The sequence below is a fragment of the Gigantopelta aegis genome, chromosome 14, assembly GCF_016097555.1.
Source record: "Gigantopelta aegis isolate Gae_Host chromosome 14, Gae_host_genome, whole genome shotgun sequence".
NCBI lineage: Eukaryota > Metazoa > Mollusca > Gastropoda > Neomphalida > Peltospiridae > Gigantopelta > Gigantopelta aegis.
Genome location: NC_054712.1, coordinates 30574739 through 30597059, shown reverse-complemented (window position 1 = coordinate 30597059; position 22321 = coordinate 30574739). Strand labels below are relative to the sequence as shown.

General features: G+C 38.1%; 1 protein-coding gene across 2 annotated transcripts; it reads right to left on the bottom strand.

Annotated features, from left to right (window-relative positions):
- Nucleotides 1-317: 317 nt before the first annotated feature.
- LOC121389549 (ATM interactor-like) lies at nt 318-21351 on the bottom strand. 2 transcript variants are annotated; one of them, XM_041521218.1, is made up of 5 exons: nt 21177-21351; nt 15244-15418; nt 9912-10028; nt 6378-6604; nt 318-3387 (listed from the first exon to the last, which is right to left on the bottom strand). In XM_041521218.1, the coding sequence occupies exons 2-5, from the start codon at nt 15406-15408 to the stop codon at nt 903-905; spliced, it is 2994 nt and encodes a 997-aa protein (XP_041377152.1). In that variant the 5' UTR covers nt 15409-15418; nt 21177-21351; the 3' UTR covers nt 318-902. The 2 variants fall into 2 exon arrangements, with proteins under 2 accessions (XP_041377152.1, XP_041377153.1); XM_041521219.1 differs by having other exon boundaries at nt 21198-21351.
- Between the last annotated feature and the right edge of the window lie 970 nt (nt 21352-22321).

Below are 22321 nucleotides of genomic sequence, written 5' to 3'. Positions count from 1 at the left end.
AAGTTTGTTTTACTTAAACGATGCCACTAGAGCACATTGATTTTTTTATCTTATTATCGGCTATTGGACGTCAAACATATGGTCATTCTGACACTGCTTTTTAGAGGAAACCCAGTCACCACATAGGCTACTCTTTTACAACAGGCAGCAAGGGATCTTTTATTTGCGCTTCCCACAGGCAGGATAACACAAACCACGGCCTTTGTTGAACCAGTTATGGATCACTGGTCGGTACAAGTGGTTTACACCTACCCATTGAGCCTTGCTGAGCACTCACTCAGGGTTCGCAGTCGGTATCTGGATTAAAAATCCCACACCTCGACCGAGATCCAAACCCAGTACCTACCAGCCTGTAGACTGATGACCTAACCTCGACGCCACTGAGGCCAGTATATTAGTATATTTTCAATGTTGCACAGCAAAACAAAAAAGCTGGCATTAGTCTGTTTTACTTGTTAGGGCTGTGGACTCGATCCTGTAATTGCTAGTAAACTCCAGAGCTCTAACTTAAACATCTGTTACCTTCAGCAAGTTCAAAATGTTTTCTGACATAGTCAAAATGCTCACCTACAGCAATTTTGAGACAACCTACAACAATGTTAAATCAGTAAATTATGCAAACAAAGGTATTAATTTTTATCCAGCAGAAATATATTGCCATGAGTAAAGCCCTTTGACCAATGGCAATTCATATCACAACTATGGTAATTACAATTGGTGCCTTCGTTAAGTTTGAGCCCATAACCACACTGGTTCACTCAAACCCTGTAATTTAGAAAATGTCTACTGCAAAAATTAGGCTGCGAAACCCCCCCAACTGAATATGGTCCACAACAAAAAAAGTTCCTTGCAGAATTAAAAAGTCCATGACATTGCCAATGTACAATTGCAGAGTTCTCGACTCATGGACTGAACAAGCTCGTCAGATCCTGGAAGGTGGTCTGTGTGTGAGAGTCGGTGAGGTCTCCGATTCCCTCGTCCACAATGCTGAAGTGAGTCTGTGTCTCCATGTCCATGCACAGCGTCATGTCGTCGTCACTGAGATCCAGAAGAGGCTGTATCAGGGTGGTCTGCGTCTCAGCGGCTGCCGTCACACAGTTCAGCCATAGACCACTGCAAGAGGTTTGAGTCTGAGCTGAAACGGGTGAATACAGCCATGGGTTGTCTCGACATTCGGCCTTCCCATTTCCTTCGGGACCAGCCCAAGCTTCATCAGTAGAAGCAGCAGCAGCAGGAGTAGCAGAATTTTTAGCAGACTCACCGTCTTGACCAGATGCAAAGTCTGGTGTAGATGCTATTTCCCGAGCAGAAACCATTTCTTGAACAGTCATCCGATTCCCAGCAGAAGAGAAGTTGGTTTGTCCGTCTGCTGGTTTCTCTGAGCTGAGCCATGTGTTGCTGAGTGACACGGTCCGAGTGTCGAGTGAGTTTGTCTGTGTTTCGGTTTCCGAAAACCCACAGAACAGGTCGTCGGTGGTCTGAGTCTCCATGTTCATCATGAGGAAGTCAAGCAGCTCGTCCGCAGTCTGCGTGTGAATGTCCTCCGTTCCAGACGTCTGCTTCAGCATGGACTTCTGAATCTCTGACCTCACCAGCTGGTCGAGATCCGTGGATGATGTCAGAGTCTGGACGCTTGACTCAATTGTGTCAACAGCTGGATGGGTGGGCTCTGACAGCGAGAGACACACAGACACAGACTGTGACATACTGGCAGATCCAACTGTCTGGATGAAGAGATCTTTTCTGGCAGAAGCAGACTCTGTTGTTTGTGTGCACATATCTGATGAAGGGATGAATGCAGAAACACCCACAGAACACTGTTTGTGAAGAGCATCTTCGTCAGCAGTAGTTTGTGTTCCAGAAGGTTTCTGTGGAGTTCCTTGTGTCATGGTGTGTTTGCTGAAGCTGTTGTCAAGAGAAAGAGTCTGACACGCAGCACTAACACTGCTACCAGGCCCAACAGCAAGATGATCGGCAAGATCTAGAAAATCAGGACGACTTAAATTATCAATTTCTTCAAATGCCCCAGTCACAGCATAGTTAGTGCAGTCTTCTGAAGTCTGGTTTATCACAGAATAGTTTGTGGGATCCTCAGAAGTCTGCTTTATCACAGCATAATTAGTGGGGTCTTCTGAAGTCAGGTTTATCATAACATAATTAGTGGAGTTCTCAGTCTCATTTGTTATCCTGATGACAGTATGGGGAGGAGACAGAGAACAAAGATCTCTACCAGATTCTCTTGATGTTGTAGGCCCACCATCCACATAGAAGTCATCATCACAAAATGCATCATGTTTTTTTCTCTTTCCAATAGCATCGAATCTACCAACGTGAGTTTTCTTGGACGGACTTGAGAACAATGTTTGTGGAGAAGATGGAGACATCTGTTGATTCAGTGGGTTAGATCCTGTACAATCTGTAACATTCTGATACAGTGTGGCGGGATAGTTTTTACCGTGTGGTGAAACAGATGTTCCAACACTGGATGGAGCTGGTTTTCTTCTTTTAGAATGAGTTAATCTGTGAGGCGTACTCTTCCTCTTGGCAGCAGAACCCTGCCTCTGTGACACAACATGTCCTGAATTCTTAAACAGCGATAGGTTTGTCTGAGTCTGGCAACTCTGTAACTGTTCATTTCTGCAAGCAACAAATGTTTCCAGGAAACTCTGGCGAGTCTGTGTTGAAATGGAGGAGCCCATATCACCGACCATCGACTCAAACAAGTTATCGGACGTGGACGGGGAATACACATTTCCTAACACATCACGCGACATTCCGGGCTGCTTTCTTTTAAGCTTTCTCTTTGAAACCAAATTAATCTGGACCTCACTTGATCTGAACTGTTTGAAATCCAATGGCATGTACTGAGTCGCCATTTGCTTGTGACTGTGGACAGGTATTTCTGCGCTCTCCATGGCAGATCTTAAAATACTATCACCTGATGTCTGAGTTTCTGCAACAGAGCAGAATTTCTGTCGATCATGTCGGATACTAAGCGACGTCTGAACTTCAGCTGAGGGCCGCGCTATACTCAAGTGATCGAGAGGCAGGGAACAAACTCCAACCTGCGTGCCAATGTTTGTCAACAATGTTGGTTCAGTCTCTGCACCATTCACACACAGATGATCAACTCCGTAGATGTCTGTCTGAGTCCCTGCCACCTGTCTGACTGTGTCCATCCTGTCCGATATAGTCTCATAGGAGATCTTATCTGGTCCAATGGTGAGGTTCCTCAGAGGTGGTAGAGTGTGTACGACGGGTTTCGGCAGCACCGGTCGGCAGTTCAACAAAGCTGGGTTCGTGCTGGAGGAACTGGATGGAGGACTGCTGTTCTGGACAATTATTAACACTGGTCCGCCACCTACTGATGGTGCAGGTTTCTTAGACCTAATGAAAGAAAATATAAAAACACTGGTTCTACAATTACAGCATTGATGGAAGATGCAAACAGACGAGATTAGTTCAAGGGGACCAATTTTTAGCTCTCCTTAGGATGTAAATTTATATGATATCAATAAGGTAATATCTTAAATGGCTTCTCTTAATCTGTCAGGGGAGCAAATAATCACTCCCCTCAATTGTTATATGTGGAGGTCTGAGAGGTAAGAGAACTTACATGTAACACCATCTCATTTCCTGTCTTACTCATGTATTACCTTATCATTTATCAAACATAAATGTGTGAGAAAGGTTACATAAAATCACATCAAGACGAATCATTACATAGTGTTACAGACTTCTACGTGAATTTTTTTTTTTTTTTTTTTTTTTTTAAGTAAGTGATTAATTGCTCCCCTAACATAGATTATGGGGAGTATTTTAAGATTCTGCCATATAGATACCATATAAATTCACATGCTAAAGGGAGCTAAAAATTACTCTCCTTGAACTAGCTCCCCTTAAACAGCGAGGTCTGTGATAACTACCGTTTTCCACTTGACCAGTATAAATTGGTGGTTCAACTGTTACAAACTTTCTTTAACTGATGATGCATTAGCAGAGCCAATAAAACTAGAAATTTGAGTGAGTAAACTGAATAACCATATCACTGTTATTTTGGGTTGATTTTTTTAAAGGCATATTGTCACAGACCACTGACCTATTTAATGGTCTAACAAAGTATTACCTGAACAAACATTATTTGATTTGTCCGTAAATGTACTTTATTCAACCATCTTCAATAACCACCATACTCCATTTATTAATAATATTTTGTAAAATTAATTGAATTATGGCAATGGTCCATAATTCAAAAACTAAAATTGCCGAGAGGGATGACATGGATTTCACTCCATCATGGTTCAGTTAAGGTGATGCGATAGCTAGATTTGGTTTCCAACAATTAATGTAATTTTTATTTATTATCCATTTTTAGAGAAATAAGGTACTTAAATCCGTGACAGTATGCCTTTAAAAGACAAATTATCTGATTGTTAGCAAGAATAGCCATTATAAAAGTAAACAAGAGCCACAAATATAAGAGATTCAATGAGATTTGATACTACAAATGTGTTTCAATTGCAGTAATGGTTTGTATCCCAGAGATGAAAGTGGGTTATGAAAAAAACAAAAAACAACCCAGGAAATTTTAATACTGGTGATTGGATCCTCAGACTGGCCCTAGGGCTAAACATGTTTTTGGTTTAACAACACCACTAGAGCACATTGATTTATGAATCATTGGCTATTGGATGTTAAACACTTGATAATTTTGACATATACTGTAGATCCTGAAATTAACGTGTCCCTAAATTAATGCGAACGATGGTGGACAGACTAAAATGCAACATTAAATTAATGTGAGTGGCCACCCTTTGAAATATTAACAACACACGTCTGTGAAATCATTGGTACAGCTGTCGTCAATGAGATCAACTAACATGTCTGTGTACACATCAATTAACCTGTTTAGTCCTTATTGTTATTAATGAGATCGACTCACAGCTTATTTTTGCAGCAATCATTTACCTAATGTGTATAGTTACCTACATCTGGCAAAACATTAGAATAAACGTACCATTACAACTGTATGCCAATAAAGTTGCAGGGGACTTGAACAGTAAAGACAAAGAAACGGTCGACCACAATATTAAGTGTTCTAAAACCCATTCATGCAGGATGGATTGTGTCGGCTTTTGCCAGGATGGCCAAAGACCTTGCAATCGTCACATGTGGCTGGCATCTTACTGGACTATTGGACAATTAGTCTGTCTCATCTACGATGAATTGTGCTCCAGTTGTTTTATAAATGTATTAGAATTTCAATCTTTAATTGTTTTAATAGCATGTGGTACATAACTTGCTGGACTATTCGACAGTTACAATAAATTGTTTTCCAGTTCTGTTTTATAAATATATTAGAATTTTAATATTTGTTTTTGTTTTAGTAATGTGGGACACATATACAAAACATAGAAATAAATGCGTATTATTAATTCAAATAACACAAACTAACATTTTTTGCATTAATATTATGATCTCATTAATTTCAGGATCTACAGTAGTCAGCCCTCTACATTTCATTTGGCGACTAAAACATTTCATATTATCTTTATCTCCTAGTTGGAAAAGTTAGCGTAAAGGACTGCATATAGTCTTAGTGAGGAAACCTGCTACATTTTTTTATTAGTAGCATAGGATCTTTTAAATGCACCATCCCACAGACAGGATAGCACATACCATGGCCTTTAATATACCAGTCTGGTGCACCGGCTGGAACAAGAAAGGCCCTAGGGTTAGGCTTGCACATTGGTCTAAAATGGTAGCCCCCATTTAGAATGTAAACGAAGCATGACGGTAGACAAAACCATATCGTAAGTGGATGTCATATGGTATTAACACTGATAAAGTAAAGTAAAGTTTGTTTTATTTAACGACACCACTAGAGCACATTGATTTTTTTATCTTATCATCAGCTATTGGACGTCAAACATATGGTCATTCTGACACTGTTTTTTTTAGCGGAAACCCGCTGTCTACTCTTTTTCGACAGGCAGCAAGAGATCTTTTATTTGCGCTTCCCACAGGCAGGATAGCACAAACCATGACCTTTGTTGAACCAGTTATGGATCACTGGTCGGTGCAAGTGGTTACATCTACCCATTGAGACTTGCGGAGCACTCACTCAGGGTTTGGAGTCGGTATCTGGATTAAAAATCCCATGCCTCGACTGGGATCCGAACCCAGTACCTACCAGCCTGTAGACTGATGGCCTAACTACGACGCAACTGAGGCCGGTTGTCCAGGACAGATTCATTTACACAAAACAACAATTTAATAACCACAATTTCCCAGTGACAGTCTTGACATCATACAAAACCATTGACACAAGAAGACAAGAAAATGAGGCTGGTTGACACTGATAAACGAAGCACTACCTTGTTTTGTTAGTCGACTCTGACTCTTCCCAGGTTGGTTTTGTGTGTTTCTGTCGCCTGCAGTGTGTGAGTAGCGCCTCTTTGGTTGTGTACACGCAATCGCATGTTGGGCAATGGTAGACTGTACCACAGGTCTTTTCGTGTCTCTCCTTGTCACAGTTGACGCCAAAGCCTTTCTGACACTTTGTACAGAAGAATTTTTTCTCCAGGTGTAATTTGCGATAGTGCTGTTAACAACAAAAACAAACTATTACATACCAAGTGTGAGGACAAAAACATTATTCTATCAAAACAATATGAAAACTCATCTTGATTCATGAAGTAAAACATAATAAGTAAATGTAATAACAGGATCAATATTAAAGCTTAGTTTCTAAGAAAATTATTGCATCTTCAAGTAGTACATAAAGTAGATAAAAGCATTATTAAATTTAATACAATAGTTTATCACAAACATATTTTTTGCATGTCCGGAATACATTGCCTGGTTTATGTTCGGAAACGAAACTACCGTTACGCTGAAATTTTTGTTGAGAACGAAACACCGTTCTCGACTTTTCTTACATGTGGTAATCTCCCAGTAACCTGACCATTCTCGACTTATTTCGATGCCTGCATCTTATGTCTGCCACAAATATGATAGTCATCTATCCAACTCATCCCATAAATATTCTATGGGGTTCAAATCCGGAGATATACATGTAGCAGGCCAGGGCAGGACCTGAATGTGGTATGCTGTTAGACTCAATTGCAGTTGAGACCATACTCTGTGAACTTGACAGCACTGATGTTGTAGTCGACAATGTTGTTGGGTCAAAATGACACCTCTTGCAGATCATCTGGCTTGAATATCTGTCTCATGTACCGTAGTCAGTTCTGCACAATCTGAGCCGATATCCTACATAATGCGAAGCAGTAGAGGTTGCCGTTGTGGTCCTTTGTCATAGATGATTGTAAACTGATGGCGAGTGTGTTCTGTATTGTGATTGGTTAATTACATTCTTTTTCCGGGATCAAATAGACAATAACACCCGGAAAGCTAATGACGTCATTAGCAACTGGAACAGGCGAAGTTGACGATTAAAGGGTCTACAGTTAGATTGTAGCCAGGTATTTTTTTCAAGAAATACCAAATATACAGTTAGTTCCGTTGAAAAACGATCCAGTTTACAATGAATATAACCATATTGAGTTTTTAGATTTGCGGGTGTTATTGTCTATTTGATGCCCGCAAATGTTTCATTTCTGACCTCAGGCTAACGCAGTCGGTCAAAAATTACATTTGTGGGATCAAATAGACAATAACACCCTCAAATCTTCAACTCTAAAAACTCCATATGGTTATCTCCTAAATGACCCGTATTATGGGTCCTGGGCCACAGTGGTCACATGTTGTCTACCTGATCAGAGAAGGTTACGTGTTGTGATGTTGCTGGAATGGATACCACAACTTCGATATGGTGCTTGGGGATACATGGAGCATCCTTACTATGGACGACCTGGATTCGCCTGCCTGTTAATGACCAATCATCAGGCATGTGATTGAAACATTTCTAAAAAAGCTGAAAATGATACATGCGTGCCGAAGGCACGTAATCGAGTGCAGAATGCAAAGAAAATGAATGAAAGAAAAAATCACATGCCTGAATGATGTTGTTTCTTCATTGTGCTTCACTCAGTTCCGACATGTATTTGATGTTGTGCAGTAACCCAAATAATGAGGACAAGTAAATGAAAATCCAGCATTTCTGTAGTGCACATATTCATGTTAGACGTTCTTTGCATATGGAGTAGGGGTTTTTTCAAATTAGCGCAATTGTGTTCTATATTTCATAGTGGCTGCAATATGTGTGGTAGGGATGTAATGATTTATCAATAAGTCAACATGTCGCGATGTTTTTCTCTACGATACGATTCATGTTACATGCACTATTGTGTCGATACATGCGGTTTTAAAAAATGGATATTTGTCATTTAAAGTATTGATTTATTTAAAATAAATGTACCTTTTGTCGTATTTGTCCAATATGACCATACGCAAACCGTATATCTTGCCCTAGTTTCCGTTCCAGTTACCGTTATCGGAAACCAGTCCATGCACAACGTTATGTTAAATTAATTTTGATTGGCTGATATCCAGATTTATAGCCAATCGCTTGCTCGAACCTAGGTCTTCATCGGTATTGTTTGACATGTGCGTCATGTTTGCAAAGTGTGGAGTTCTTAGCAGACGAATTTGAAAATCTGCCTGCGAAGTACAATCTGCCATGTGGCTGGGTTTTTTCTGCCTACCAGCCAGTTGATAAACCACAGTGTGTCCAGGGGTATGAGGAAATCACTCTTTACAAGAAAGAAGAATGTATTCCCCTTTCAAGTAATCCTTTGAACATAGATTTCCAATGCTAGTAGTCCAAAGTGTGGTTCTTTCTACGTCTGAATATTTTTACATATCCTGTATATTATTGGTATTCAAAACTTGTGGCACCATGTTTCAACCGTTTCTCAACCAAAATATTGCCACAAATGGACACACAAAACCAAAAATGTATAACCTACCGTACTCACTAAATCCCGATTGGAGGAGTATACTTGCATCATTATTAACAAAATAAATTTTCCAAAGACAACATAATAAATTTGCCCACCATTTTAAATTTGCTAAATAGTGGGAAGCAACTCGCCCTGCACATTAAGGAAAGTATTGACTTAATGTGCACCCTGCACTACAATGCTAGCTAAAATGGCCAAAACTTACCTGTGCATACCAGGAACATGTTTCAAGTGAAAGAGTGTGTTTTTTTACTGCAGGGGATATTATCACTGCCCAAAGAGCACAATTAAATCCACAAAGTGTTGACAGTCTTATTTAAAAAAACAGAAGAACACGACTTTTTAAAACAAATAATTCAGCACAGTTGTGAACCATTTGTGATTGTTTTCCTTGCAATACTCACAAATATTACAAGTCTGGAATTATTATCATTGTTTGTGATCTATTATTAATATATTAATAATTTTCTAGATCAACAATTCAGCATTTTTTAATTGTAAATTTAACATCGCGATACTTATCGTATCGTGAGGTGAATATATCGTGATACGTATCGCATCGCAACCCTACTGTATCGTTACAACCCTAATGTGTGGATCACCAAATGGCATTACATTCATGATTTGTACATCTTAGGTGTAAAATTGTTATATATTTTAATAAAATCAAGCACTGCGAATTTCTTTTTTGGAAGGGTACATTTAGTGAAATACAAGAATCATTTCTGAATGGGAATCAGTCTTTAGAAAAAACATTTTAATTCAAGAACAAATGTTCAGGAAATTTCTATTAGAGAATGTAATCCAAATAATAATTATATTATTTATTAGCATAAGAGTTTGAATTAATTAATCAGTCAGCACATTCCCAAGAGAGAGAAAGAATTCTCATAGATTCTAGTGAAATAAAGATGCAGAAATCCAAATGGGTTACCACAAACGTTTATGAGGCCTGCAATAGTTTATTATTAACAAAGAACAAACCTGCTTGAGAAGTTTGAGGGTAGAGAAGTGTCTGTCAGAATCTGGGTTGTACATACAGCCTTTCGCTGGACAGTGATATTGGTAAGTGATGTCCTTCGATTTGGCTTCCAAATAAAGCTAAAAATAAAATTTGGTATAAATTAAGAACTTATCACTCTGCACAGATAAATCACTTTTTTTTTTCTTTTTTTTTTTTGTGTTGATTGTAACAGAGTTCTAATTAACCTCCACTGACATGATTTGAAGGACCAACAATTTTATCATCGATCATTGGTTATAGCTAGTTAGCACCAATTTATCAACTTTCGATTACACGATCGGTGAGAATAATATGAACATTTGAATCTGAATTACAAGGACTATGCACCATACTGGATCTAATCCCTACAAATAGCTAGTTTTACATTTATAACTATTCAATATCTTTTTTCTTTATCTACACATGTAAACAAACCCCAAGCCAACATATTTACATCTATTACATCATCTAAAGTGGAAGAACAATTGCAGTTAATATTTTCCCATACCACCGATTATGGATTTTTTAATAATAGATCATCACATCAGCAGAGCCAAACTGATTGATTTTCAATTATAATCGATCAATGGAACACCACTAAGTAAGTTAATAGGGAAATTCCCAGCAGAAAGACTTTATACCATCACTACTGCAGGTACATGAAGATCAGCTGCACTGATAAACAGATCTAATTGATGGATATTAGTTGTTAGTTTTATATATTAAGGAAATAAGTGTCAAATAGTTTATCATGTATAATAAGCAGTGTTCGACGAATGTTTAATAAAGTCATTAGCCCTCACAGAAGCTTTGGTCAATAAACACAGTGCTCATGTTTATTTCTGTTACAAAAGTAAACTTTAAGGTGTTAACTGAAATAATCATAAGCACTGTGTTTATTATGAATGAGATTATTACCTCTTGTTGAAAAGAGGTAATAATCTCATTCACAATAAACACAGTGCTCATGATTATTTCTGTTACAAAAGTAAACTTTAAGGTGTTAACTGAATAAAAAATGCTTTTCATGGGATAACCAAACTCTAGGGAATAGAGACTAATTAAGAGTATTGTTCGACATATGCCCAAACACAGCCCAGACATACTACACTGAGTGTGCACATATCATCTGGTATTGTCACTAACAGAGTCCTTTTTAACATGCCCCTATACCACTAGGGTTTCAGGCACTGTCAGTTAGAGTCCTTTTTAACATGCCCCTATACCACTAGGGTTTCAGGCACTGTCAGTAAGAGAGTCCTTTTTAACATGCCCCTATACCACTAGGGTTTCAGGCACTGTCAGTTAGAGAGTCCTTTTTAACATGCCCCTATACCACTAGGGTTTCAGGCACTGTCAGTAAGAGAGTCCTTTTTAACATGCCCCTATACCACTAGGGTTTCAGGCACTGTCAGTTAGAGAGTCCTTTTTAACATGCCCCTATACCACTAGGGTTTCAGGCCCTGTCAGTAAGAGAGTCCTTTTTAACATGCCCCTATACCACTAGGGTTTCAGGCACTGTCAGTAAGAGAGTCCTTTTTAACATGCCCCTATACCACTAGGGTTTCAGGCACTGTCAGTTAGAGAGTCCTTTTTAACATGCCCCTATACCACTAGGGTTTCAGGCACTGTCAGTAAGAGAGTCCTTTTTAACATGCCCCTATACCACTAGGGTTTCAGGCACTGTCAGTAAGAGAGTCCTTTTTAACATGCCCCTATACCACTAGGGTTTCAGGCACTGTCAGTTAGAGTCCTTTTTAACATGCCCCTATACCACTAGGGTTTCAGGCACAGTCAGTAAGAGTCCTTTTTAACATGCCCCTATACCACTAGGGTTTCAGGCACTGTCAGCAAGAGAGTACTTTTTAACATGCCCCTATACCACTAGGGTTCCAGGCACTGTCAGTAAGAGAGTCCTTTTTAACATGCCCCTATACCACTAGGGTTTCAGGCACTGTCAGTAAGAGTCCTTTTTAACATGCCCCTATACCACTAGGGTTTCAGGCACAGTCAGTAAGAGTCCTTTTTAACATGCCCCTATACCACTAGGGTTTCAGGCACTGTCAGCAAGAGAGTCCTTTTTAACATGCCCCTATACCACTAGGGTTTCAGGCACTGTCAGTAAGAGAGTCCTTTTTAACATGCCCCTATACCACTAGGGTTTCAGGCACTGTCAGTAAGAGTCTTTTTTAACATGCCCCTATACCACTAGGGTTTCAGGCACTGTCAGCAAGAGTCCTTTTTAACATGCCCCTATACCACTAGGGTTTCAGGCACTGTCAGTAGAGAGTCCTTTTTAACATGCCCCTATACCACTAGGGTTTCAGGCACTGTCAGTAAGAGTCCTTTTTAACATGCCCCTATACCACTAGGGTTTCAGGCACAGTCAGTAAGAGTCCTTTTTAACATGTCCCTATACCACTAGGGTTTCAGGCACTGTCAGCAAGAGAGTCCTTTTTAACATGCCCCTATACCACTAGGGTTTCAGGCACTGTCAGTAAGAGAGTCCTTTTTAACATGTCCCTATACCACTAGGGTTTCAGGCACTGTCAGTAACATGCCCCTAGAGTCAGTTAGAGAGTCCTTTTTAACATGCCCCTATACCACTAGGGTTTCAGGCACTGTCAGTAAGAGTCCTTTTTAACATGCCCCTATACCACTAGGGTTTCAGGCACTGTCAGTAAGAGAGTCCTTTTTAACATGCCCCTATACCACTAGGGTTTCAGGCACTGTCAGTTAGAGAGTCCTTTTTAACATGCCCCTATACCACTAGGGTTTCAGGCACTGTCAGTAAGAGAGTCCTTTTTAACATGCCCCTATACCACTAGGGTTTCAGGCACTGTCAGTAAGAGAGTCCTTTTTAACATGCCCCTATACCACTAGGGTTTCAGGCACTGTCAGTAAGAGAGTCCTTTTTAACATGCCCCTATACCACTAGGGTTTCAGGCCCTGTCAGTAAGAGAGTCCTTTTTAACATGCCCCTATACCACTAGGGTTTCAGGCACTGTCAGTAAGAGAGTCCTTTTTAACATGCCCCTATACCACTAGGGTTTCAGGCAGTCAGTAAGAGTCCTTTTTAACATGTCCCTATACCACTAGGGTTTCAGGCACAGTCAGTAAGAGTCCTTTTTAACATGCCCCTATACCACTAGGGTTTCAGGCACTGTCAGCAAGAGAGTACTTTTTAACATGCCCCTATACCACTAGGGTTCCAGGCACTGTCTGTAAGAGAGTCCTTTTTAACATGCCCCTATACCACTAGGGTTTCAGGCACTGTCAGTAAGAGTCCTTTTTAACATGCCCCTATACCACTAGGGTTTCAGGCACAGTCAGTAAGAGTCCTTTTTAACATGTCCCTATACCACTAGGGTTTCAGGCACTGTCAGCAAGAGAGTCCTTTTTAACATGCCCCTATACCACTAGGGTTTCAGGCACTGTCAGCAAGAGAGTCCTTTTTAACATGTCCCTATACCACTAGGGTTTCAGGCACTGTCAGTAAGAGTCTTTTTTAACATGCCCCTATACCACTAGGGTTTCAGGCACTGTCAGCAAGAGTCTTTTTTAACATGCCCCTATACCACTAGGGTTTCAGGCACTGTCAGTTAGAGAGTCCTTTTTAACATGCCCCTATACCACTAGGGTTTCAGGCACTGTCAGTAAGAGTCCTTTTTAACATGCCCCTATACCACTAGGGTTTCAGGCACAGTCAGTAAGAGTCCTTTTTAACATGTCCCTATACCACTAGGGTTTCAGGCACTGTCAGCAAGAGAGTCCTTTTTAACATGCCCCTATACCACTAGGGTTTCAGGCACTGTCAGTAAGAGAGTCCTTTTTAACATGTCCCTATACCACTAGGGTTTCAGGCACTGTCAGTAAGAGTCTTTTTTAACATGCCCCTATACCACTAGGGTTTCAGGCACTGTCAGTAAGAGTCTTTTTTAACATGCCCCTATACCACTAGGGTTTCAGGCACTGTCAGTTAGAGAGTCCTTTTTAACATGCCCCTATACCACTAGGTTTTCAGGCACTGTCAGTTAGAGAGTACTTTTTAACATGTCCCTATACCACTAGGGTTTCAGGCACTGTCAGTAAGAGTCCTTTTTAACATGCCCCTATACCACTAGGGTTTCAGGCACTGTCAGTAAGAGAGTCCTTTTTAACATGCCCCTATACCACTAGGGTTTCAGGCACTGTCAGTAAGAGAGTCCTTTTTAACATGCCCCTATACCACTAGGGTTTCAGGCACTGTCAGTATGAGTCCTTTTTAACATGCCCCTATACCACTAGGGTTTCAGGCACTGTCAGTAAGAGAGTCCTTTTTAACATGTCCCTATACCACTAGGGTTTCAGGCACTGTCAGTAAGAGCGTACTTTTTAGCATGCCCCTATACCACTAGGGTTTCAGGCATTGTCAGTAAGACTGCAATTTTAACAGCCGATTGGTAGTCGAAACAGGCGACACTGCTTGAAAGTTTTTGATCATTCGGTTTTCAGGGGTAAAATTTGCATCAAATAAAAGATGACAGGACCGGGTAATTGGCTTGGTATTCAGAGTAGAGGAGTTTCTGGTTTTCAGCAGTTTATTTCAGTGATAAAAGCTGCCCTATGTATTCTTTTTGTGTCTAGATGGCGGCAATTGCTTCATCTAGTAATCTACCAAATATACACCTGCCAATCAGGAATCACAGGTGGAGGTACCAAAAAGAATAGATCAATTAAGTAAACAATCAGTTTATCAATTCAGTATGTAGGTTTCTCAAATAAACAGGAGCTTAATGCAAAAACAAAACATACCTTGTTGGATGGTTATTTTGATTTATTTTGCCACCAGTTTATTTTGTATTGGAAAATAATAAATACTTATTGCTCGCTTACTGGGATGGGTATTATTACAGAACACTGCGAGACATTCCTGGTTCTCCATTCACAAACATCAACAAACCGCAACATTTGTTTCTTCAGTTCTATGACTAATTCCTAATGTGATGCATTAAATGTTACGGAACAACCTGCTCACCAGATGGTGCATTCAGTGGGATGTTTACCCTTTTATTAATTAAATATACCAATATACATGTACTTGTTGATTTTAAGCAATAATGTGCATTAAATATTGTTGAATATGCATACCAGTCCAAAAGCCTTGCTTACTCATGCCTTTAAACTGTTTCAGTTATACCAGTTTAACTAAACCAAATAGCAAAGCATTTCAACTATACTGGTATAGTGAAAAGACTGTGTTCACACTTATTTTTAAACTGGTTTAGTTATACGAGTTTAAAGTGTAAGTGTGAATGCAGTGTATGATGTTACCTTGTCAATGCCATGCACCTTGGCCTTGTGAAGACGAAGAGTTGCTGTCGAGTAGAACAACTTGTTGCAGCCAGACAGCGGACACGAAACATTCGTCTTTGGAGCTGCTGACAGTTCCTCCACGTTGGGACAGATCTTTTCAAATTTCAAATTGGAAGTCTTCATCGTAAATAACCTGAAAACAAAAATAAAGTTCAATTTTTTTTTCAGACAAGTTATTTCAAAATAGCTCAATAAATTCAATTTTAATTGCACTCCGAAATAAATAACACTTTTTTTTTTTAAATGTTTAATTTTATGTGGAAGTACACAATCCATTTTACAACCAATGGGTAGAGGTGTGTGTGAAGTAGTTTTGTGTTTTTTCTTTGTGGAGAAACAAATTCTTAATAACAGTTACTTCCATTATCTACATTTATGTGACGGGGAGTAAATATTTGTAATTAGTTTATTTTAATATTTACTGTATATGTATTTTATTTCAGTTTTCTAAGTTTCAATATTCTGTTGAGAATATCGTATTTCGTTTGGACAACGCCCTAGCTTGTTATGAGCAAATAGCCGATGATATGGTTTTATTTTATCACATGATGTTTCATGTAACTTCCGTGCAACATTCACATACAAACACAACACCATAAGATTTTCATTAAGAAGGGTCTGTTGGTCTTTTTCTGATTCATCGCCTTTGAACAAAGCACAGGTTTCAATATGACAATTCTTTGATCTCTGTGAGACTCAACTGCCCACAGTCATGTGTATAATTTTTCTATAAGTTCTGGTTCCGCCTAGGAATAAATTCCTGAACCATGACCCTGCCTTATTTCTGTCCAACAACAACGAGTGTGTTACATATGTAAAAATACTACATAAACTGCATTAATTTATGGAAAATTTAAGGCTTTATTTCAATCTGTTACACATTTACAGTGTCCAGCACATCCTTATGAAATAGTAGGACAAAAGTAGGAATGAAAATATAAAAAAGTAGGACAAAAGTAGGACAAAGTAGGAAAATAGAAGAAGAAAAAAAGTAGGACTGAAACAGTACCTAGCAACATTAAGTCTGAAGTTTAAGCATGCTCATATACTGAGAAAATTAATGTGTTAAATCCAAGAAGTGATATTACTGAGAAAACACTTTAAAATGTTTTAATATGGTCTCTGCTTGTACCTATATTTCCTGTTCTATCCAAAATAACATGAATCTTATGTTATACAATATTTAAAATGGCTGAAGGCATTGAGAGAAAAAACATACGGAAAACTATATGTGCGACAGATGGACGGACAGAAGGATGGAGATGTATCCTATAGTCCCCTCCGGTTAGAGTAGTAGGGGACTAATAACTATAAACCCATGTACAGGTTCAATTGAATCAATATTGTAATGCTACAACCAGTACTCAGGTGAGCACTAAAGGAGCACGCTACTTTATACATGGCAAAAGTAAAACTTGAGTGATAGAAATAAAATTTCATCTCATATTGACTTTCAGGGTGTAAATTTAATATGTTGAGATTAATATTATATGGTGCCACAAATTGGGATATATAAATCTTGCTGCAATTTTTTTTTTATTGTCATAACTGTTGACTTTTATAATAACACAAACAATATGTACACTTTAACAACAATTTGCGACATTTTGAAACCAAAAAGTAGGAAAAGCTAGGTATTTTGAAGAAAAAGTAGGAAAATAGGACAAAAACCAAAAAGTAGGAAAATAGGACAAAGACCAAAAAGTAGGAAAAAGTAGGATCACTGGACAGCCTACAACTATATCCTTGAGTGTTCACTTTTCGTAAGGCTAAGTGTGCACACAATTGTTATAACCCTGATAAAAATAATAAAGTAGCTTAAACTTTATGAATCTTAAAATGTGGTAATTTATCTTTTTGTTTGCATCATCCATTGAGAAAAAATTAAATGTTATGGTGAATTGGTAAATGTTTGACAACTAAGTCAGCAACAAATTATCATAAGGAAAGTAGAGTTTTGGAATGGGAACCATGGATCAAATACATCAATTAAAGATTACGTACATTGTATTAACCCATACCTTGATTCTTGTGTGTGCAAATATAATAAGGTTCATGTACAATACAAAAAAGATTATGAACCATCTACAAAAGTTGCAAACAAAAATTATTTCTCTGAAATTGAGTTTTTGTGACAAATACCTGTACCTGCTAGATTTGACCTATATTAAAATATCTTTGACTATGTTACATGTACATCTTGGTGTAAATAGAACAGATATCTTTGAGCCGATGTTGATAGCATTTTAGTTTTATAATTGATGGACTTTAGAAGTGAGAATTTAGGATTAGTGAAAAAAAAAGGTAAAGTTTGTTTTATTTAACGACGCCACTAAAGCACATTGATTTTTTATCTTATCATCGGCTATTGGACGTCAAACATATTGTCATTCTGACACTGTTTTTTTCAAGAGGAAACCTGCTGTCACCACATAGGCTACTCTTTTACGACAGGTAGCAAGGGATCTTTTATTTGCGCTTCCCACAGGCAGGATAGCACAAACCATGATCTTTGTTGAACCAGTTATGGATCACTGGTCGGTGCAAGTGGTTTACACCTACCCATTGAGCCTTGCAGAGCACTCACTCAAGGTTTGGAGTCGGTATCTGGATTAAAAATCCCATGCCTCGACTGGGATCCGAACCCAGTACCTACCAGCCTGTTGACCGATGGCCTAATCACGACGCCACTGAGGCCGGTCACCCACTCGTGAAATGCGAGTAGAAATTCTGACAGATGAGTTAAATGATGCAACTACCATTTCTTTATCTGACTGACTACCGTAATAAACGATGGAAACAGAGCTGGTCAAATGTCAATAAAAGTATGTTGCCGGTGTGTTTTGAATAGATTGTTCTGAATTTTGTATATCTATATGATTGAAATGTGGGGAAATTTATATCAGAATATTAAAAAAATGTATTGATTTGTCAATCAAGGTATGGGTTTGATTTTCGTTTGCCATGTGATGTTGATCATGAGTTACCAAGGGTACTTAATAATATATCATTTGAGGTGGAGACAGTGTATATTACAATATTGTTAAACAGTACTTAGTATTGTTCTATAGGCTGGCGGACTAGTAGAAATTCTGGTGGGCAAATAGATTTTTGATGGTTATGGTCGGCCGGGCTAGTGAAATATTTTCTATTTCTGTACCCCTGATGTTATAAATCGTCTTTTTAAGACCATCACAAAATGAATGCTCTCATGAAAAGTGGGCTTCATACCCTATTATTCCAATCCTTTCCAGTACGGATGTTACCAACATATGTATATTGGCTTATTTTGATATAAATTTGACATCATCTTAACTCATGAAAATGAAGACAGCTTTTTGTCAAGTTTTCCACTTGGGAATACAACTTCTGACATGATTAAAATATACTCAATAATGATAGTACTTAAAACTCAACTATGTACAATTATAATTACACCATTATACCCATTATGGGCACTTGTGTGCAATCTTATACAATATGTAATGCAGTCTGCAATATCTGCCATCAAACTGAAGTCACTCCAGGGTTCAAACTTGAGAATTTGTTGCCTATGGCAATTAAAAAAAGTTGCCATGGGTCAAATGAGCCACCAATGGCAGTTTTGAGCCTGCCTATGGCAATTTTTTAAAAAGAGACTTTTGCAGCAAATAAACATCAATAAAACTAAAGTCCAAACCAAATTGTTAACATCTATGATAAAAAAAATTCCTACTTTTAAAGAAGAAGGAAATGTTTTATTTAACGACACTCTCAACACATTTTATTTATGGTTATATGGCATCAGACATATCATTAAGGACCAGACAGATATTGAGAGAGGAAACCAGCTGTTGCCACTTCATGGGCTACTCTTTTTGATAAACAGCAAGGGATCTTTTATATGCACCACCTTACAGACAGGGTAGTACATACAACAGCTTTTGAAATACCAGTCGTGGTGCACTGGCTGGAACGAGAAATAGCCCAATGGGCCTACCGATGGGGATCGATCCCATACCGACTGTGCATCGAGCGAGCACCTTACCACTTGGCTACGTCCCGCCCCTCTCCAACCTTTAATTACTGTTAGATCTCCTCCAAACTTTGTTCAGAAACAAATCATGAAAAAACCATTATAGTGACAGATTCCACACAAATGTCACCAATATCGACTTTGCTGAGATTGCATAGGGCAAAATAGATGCAGTTTTTTGCCATCTGCCATTTTGTTTGTTTATGGAATACTCACTAGATTGAAATTACGTGCGCTGTACGAGCGCGATCACACTCGCACACCTTAAAAGACAAGGTCTGCAAACATCCAAAAAGATATTTATGTTAAAACATAGAAGGACCATAAGTATCTGTAAAGAGTTTTTTTACTAACAGACACTGTGACAATCATGCGACTTAAATAACAAGGCACCAGTAGAGCTGAGAACAGACAGAAATAGTTTTTAAAAGTTTTCTTTCAAATTAAGTCTTTGAAAATCACAAAAATAGGTATTAAGAAATAAGCCATGTTTATGAGTGGGTAAATTTCAATCTTGCTTTCTTTGCTCATTTTAACTTTATTTTTACAAACGTTTCTGTGAATATGATACACATTTGTTTACTTTCCTCATGCAAAAGTTGAATCCGTAAAAAATATTCAAAAGTACATACAGTTGTGCACAAACAGTACAACCAGTTGAACCATCGAAACAAGAACCTCCCCGAAACAGGTAAACTGACAATAATATATCATCTATTTAATGTTTGTAAATGAAAATGTTTCTAAGGTGGACTTGACATTATTACTATAAATGTGATAAAAGCCAATATGTGCTACATATTGTTGTCGCAAATCATCCTACTACACAATGTATCATACAGTCATACAATTTCGATCGACATATGTTTTCGATACTTTGTTTGTAACTGCATGTATCGCGAGATTATGCGAGATATTACGTCACTATCAGCCTGAACATAAACAACGAAGTGTCTTTTTTGTCTCAATATTAAAAATTCTTCAAGTCAAGCTGCCAACTTTATGTTTTAATTATAATACCATAAATAGTGTGCATGTTACCAGTTTTTCGTAATGCAAAATTTTTGTACTAATGAAATGCCTCACATAGCGAAATCTAGTTATCACAAATCCCTGCAAAGTTATCGACTGCAACACCGACATCTGACCTGCCAAAGTTAGATGATATACCACGTGATCATTACACTAAACAATAAAATTTATGGAAGGCTGGTTGGGTTACCTCTTATGTCATTCACAGCAAAGTTCTTTTCGGTAATTCTGGTGGGGGCATGTTAACATGTGCATTTACATTTACTACAAATAAAGGTGGTTTGGTGAAATTACATTTTTGTAAAATATATAGTTCTGTATTGCTGTCAGAGTTACTGAGAGTACTTAAGGTGACAATCTGAATTTTGGTGCCGTTGATACGTATAACAAGATGATTAGACATTAACCTATGACGAAAACCTAATGTAAATATGTTTTCAGTGAACACTGTCTATTGGTCTGAAAATTATTCAATATTTTTTACGAGTTACAAACATTTTATGATTTTATTTTCAAAAGAAGATTTTGACATAAATTATTGCACAGAGTATAGACCCTACACTACCGTAACAAGGACAAAAATAGACAGCCAATGAAACTATCGAAAACATGACGTTTGTGAAAATATATAGCAGAAACACCTGTGCGACTTAGCAGCTAGGTTTCTTTTTGGAAATTATCAGTTTTTCAAAATAAATTAATGTGACTTGAGAAAGGTAAAGTATTATTGTATGTACGAAGTATTGTTTTTATTATATTTTAAGTTTTTGCTTATCGTATCGAAAACATATGACGTCAGGATAAATAACCATGATGCGAAAAGCGTATTCCGAAAATTAATCACCATCGATAATACTATACAGACCTACAATTATTGGCAAATACATAGCTTTTTGGTAGGTTCTCCTATTTCGTGCATAATAAATGTCCACGTCTCCTATCTGCAATTAAAAACGAATGATCTCATACTTTAAGGAAGGGGATTAAGTAAAAACATTATTTTAAAAAACACTTGTCAAACTTATTTTGTTTTGTAATTTGTTTTCGTTACAATTTCCTCCCGAAGTAGCAAACGCACCACAGCAACAGTTGGATCGTTGTGAAAGCGTATACCAGATAGCCTTGATTGCGTAATTTAATCGATTATCGGATTTAAGTTCAGCATATAATGTAAGAATAAAGTTTGTTTTGTTTAAGGACACAAGGCATATACTGTAAGAATAAAGTTTGCTTTGTTTAAGGACACAACTTGAGCACATTGATTTATTAATCATCGCTATTGGATGTCAAACATTTGGTAATTTTGACATAATCGCAGAGGAAACCTGCTACATTTTTCCATTAGTAGCAAGGGATCTTTTATATGCACCATCAGATAGGATAGCACATACCTTTGATAACCAGTCGTGGTGAACTAGCTTAAATGAGAAATAGCCCAATGGGCCTACTGACGGGGATCGATCCTAGACTGACCGCGCATCAAGCGGTTATCACCCGGGAAGTAGATAAACTTGTATAAATTTTAATGGTCCTAAAATGAATTCTACGTAGTAGGACAACTAGGTATTTACTTCCCGGCACTAGTTAATTGCCCCATTACACGTTTGTCGGTGTGTGCAGTCAAAAGGTAACGACGAGTTGATACTGTATCACAGTGCAAATATTAATATACTACTCAAAAGAATTTAAGGGTCAAAAATTTATAACCAAATAAGTTTCAGAGTGTATTAGATTGATGATGTAAACTACACCAAAAATTTAATTTATTGTTCCATATTTACAAAAAAACACATATAAACGTCACTGTATACAAGAAAGTCACATGACATGCTGTCAAAGTTGAAGGTTGTCAAACATGGATTTTACACATTAGAACATTCGTTTAATAGTGTGTGAATCCACCCCTGGCGCGAATACACTCGACACATCGTTGCCTCATGCTGTTGATCAGACGTCTGAAGAACTCTTGGGGAATGGCCTGCCACTCTG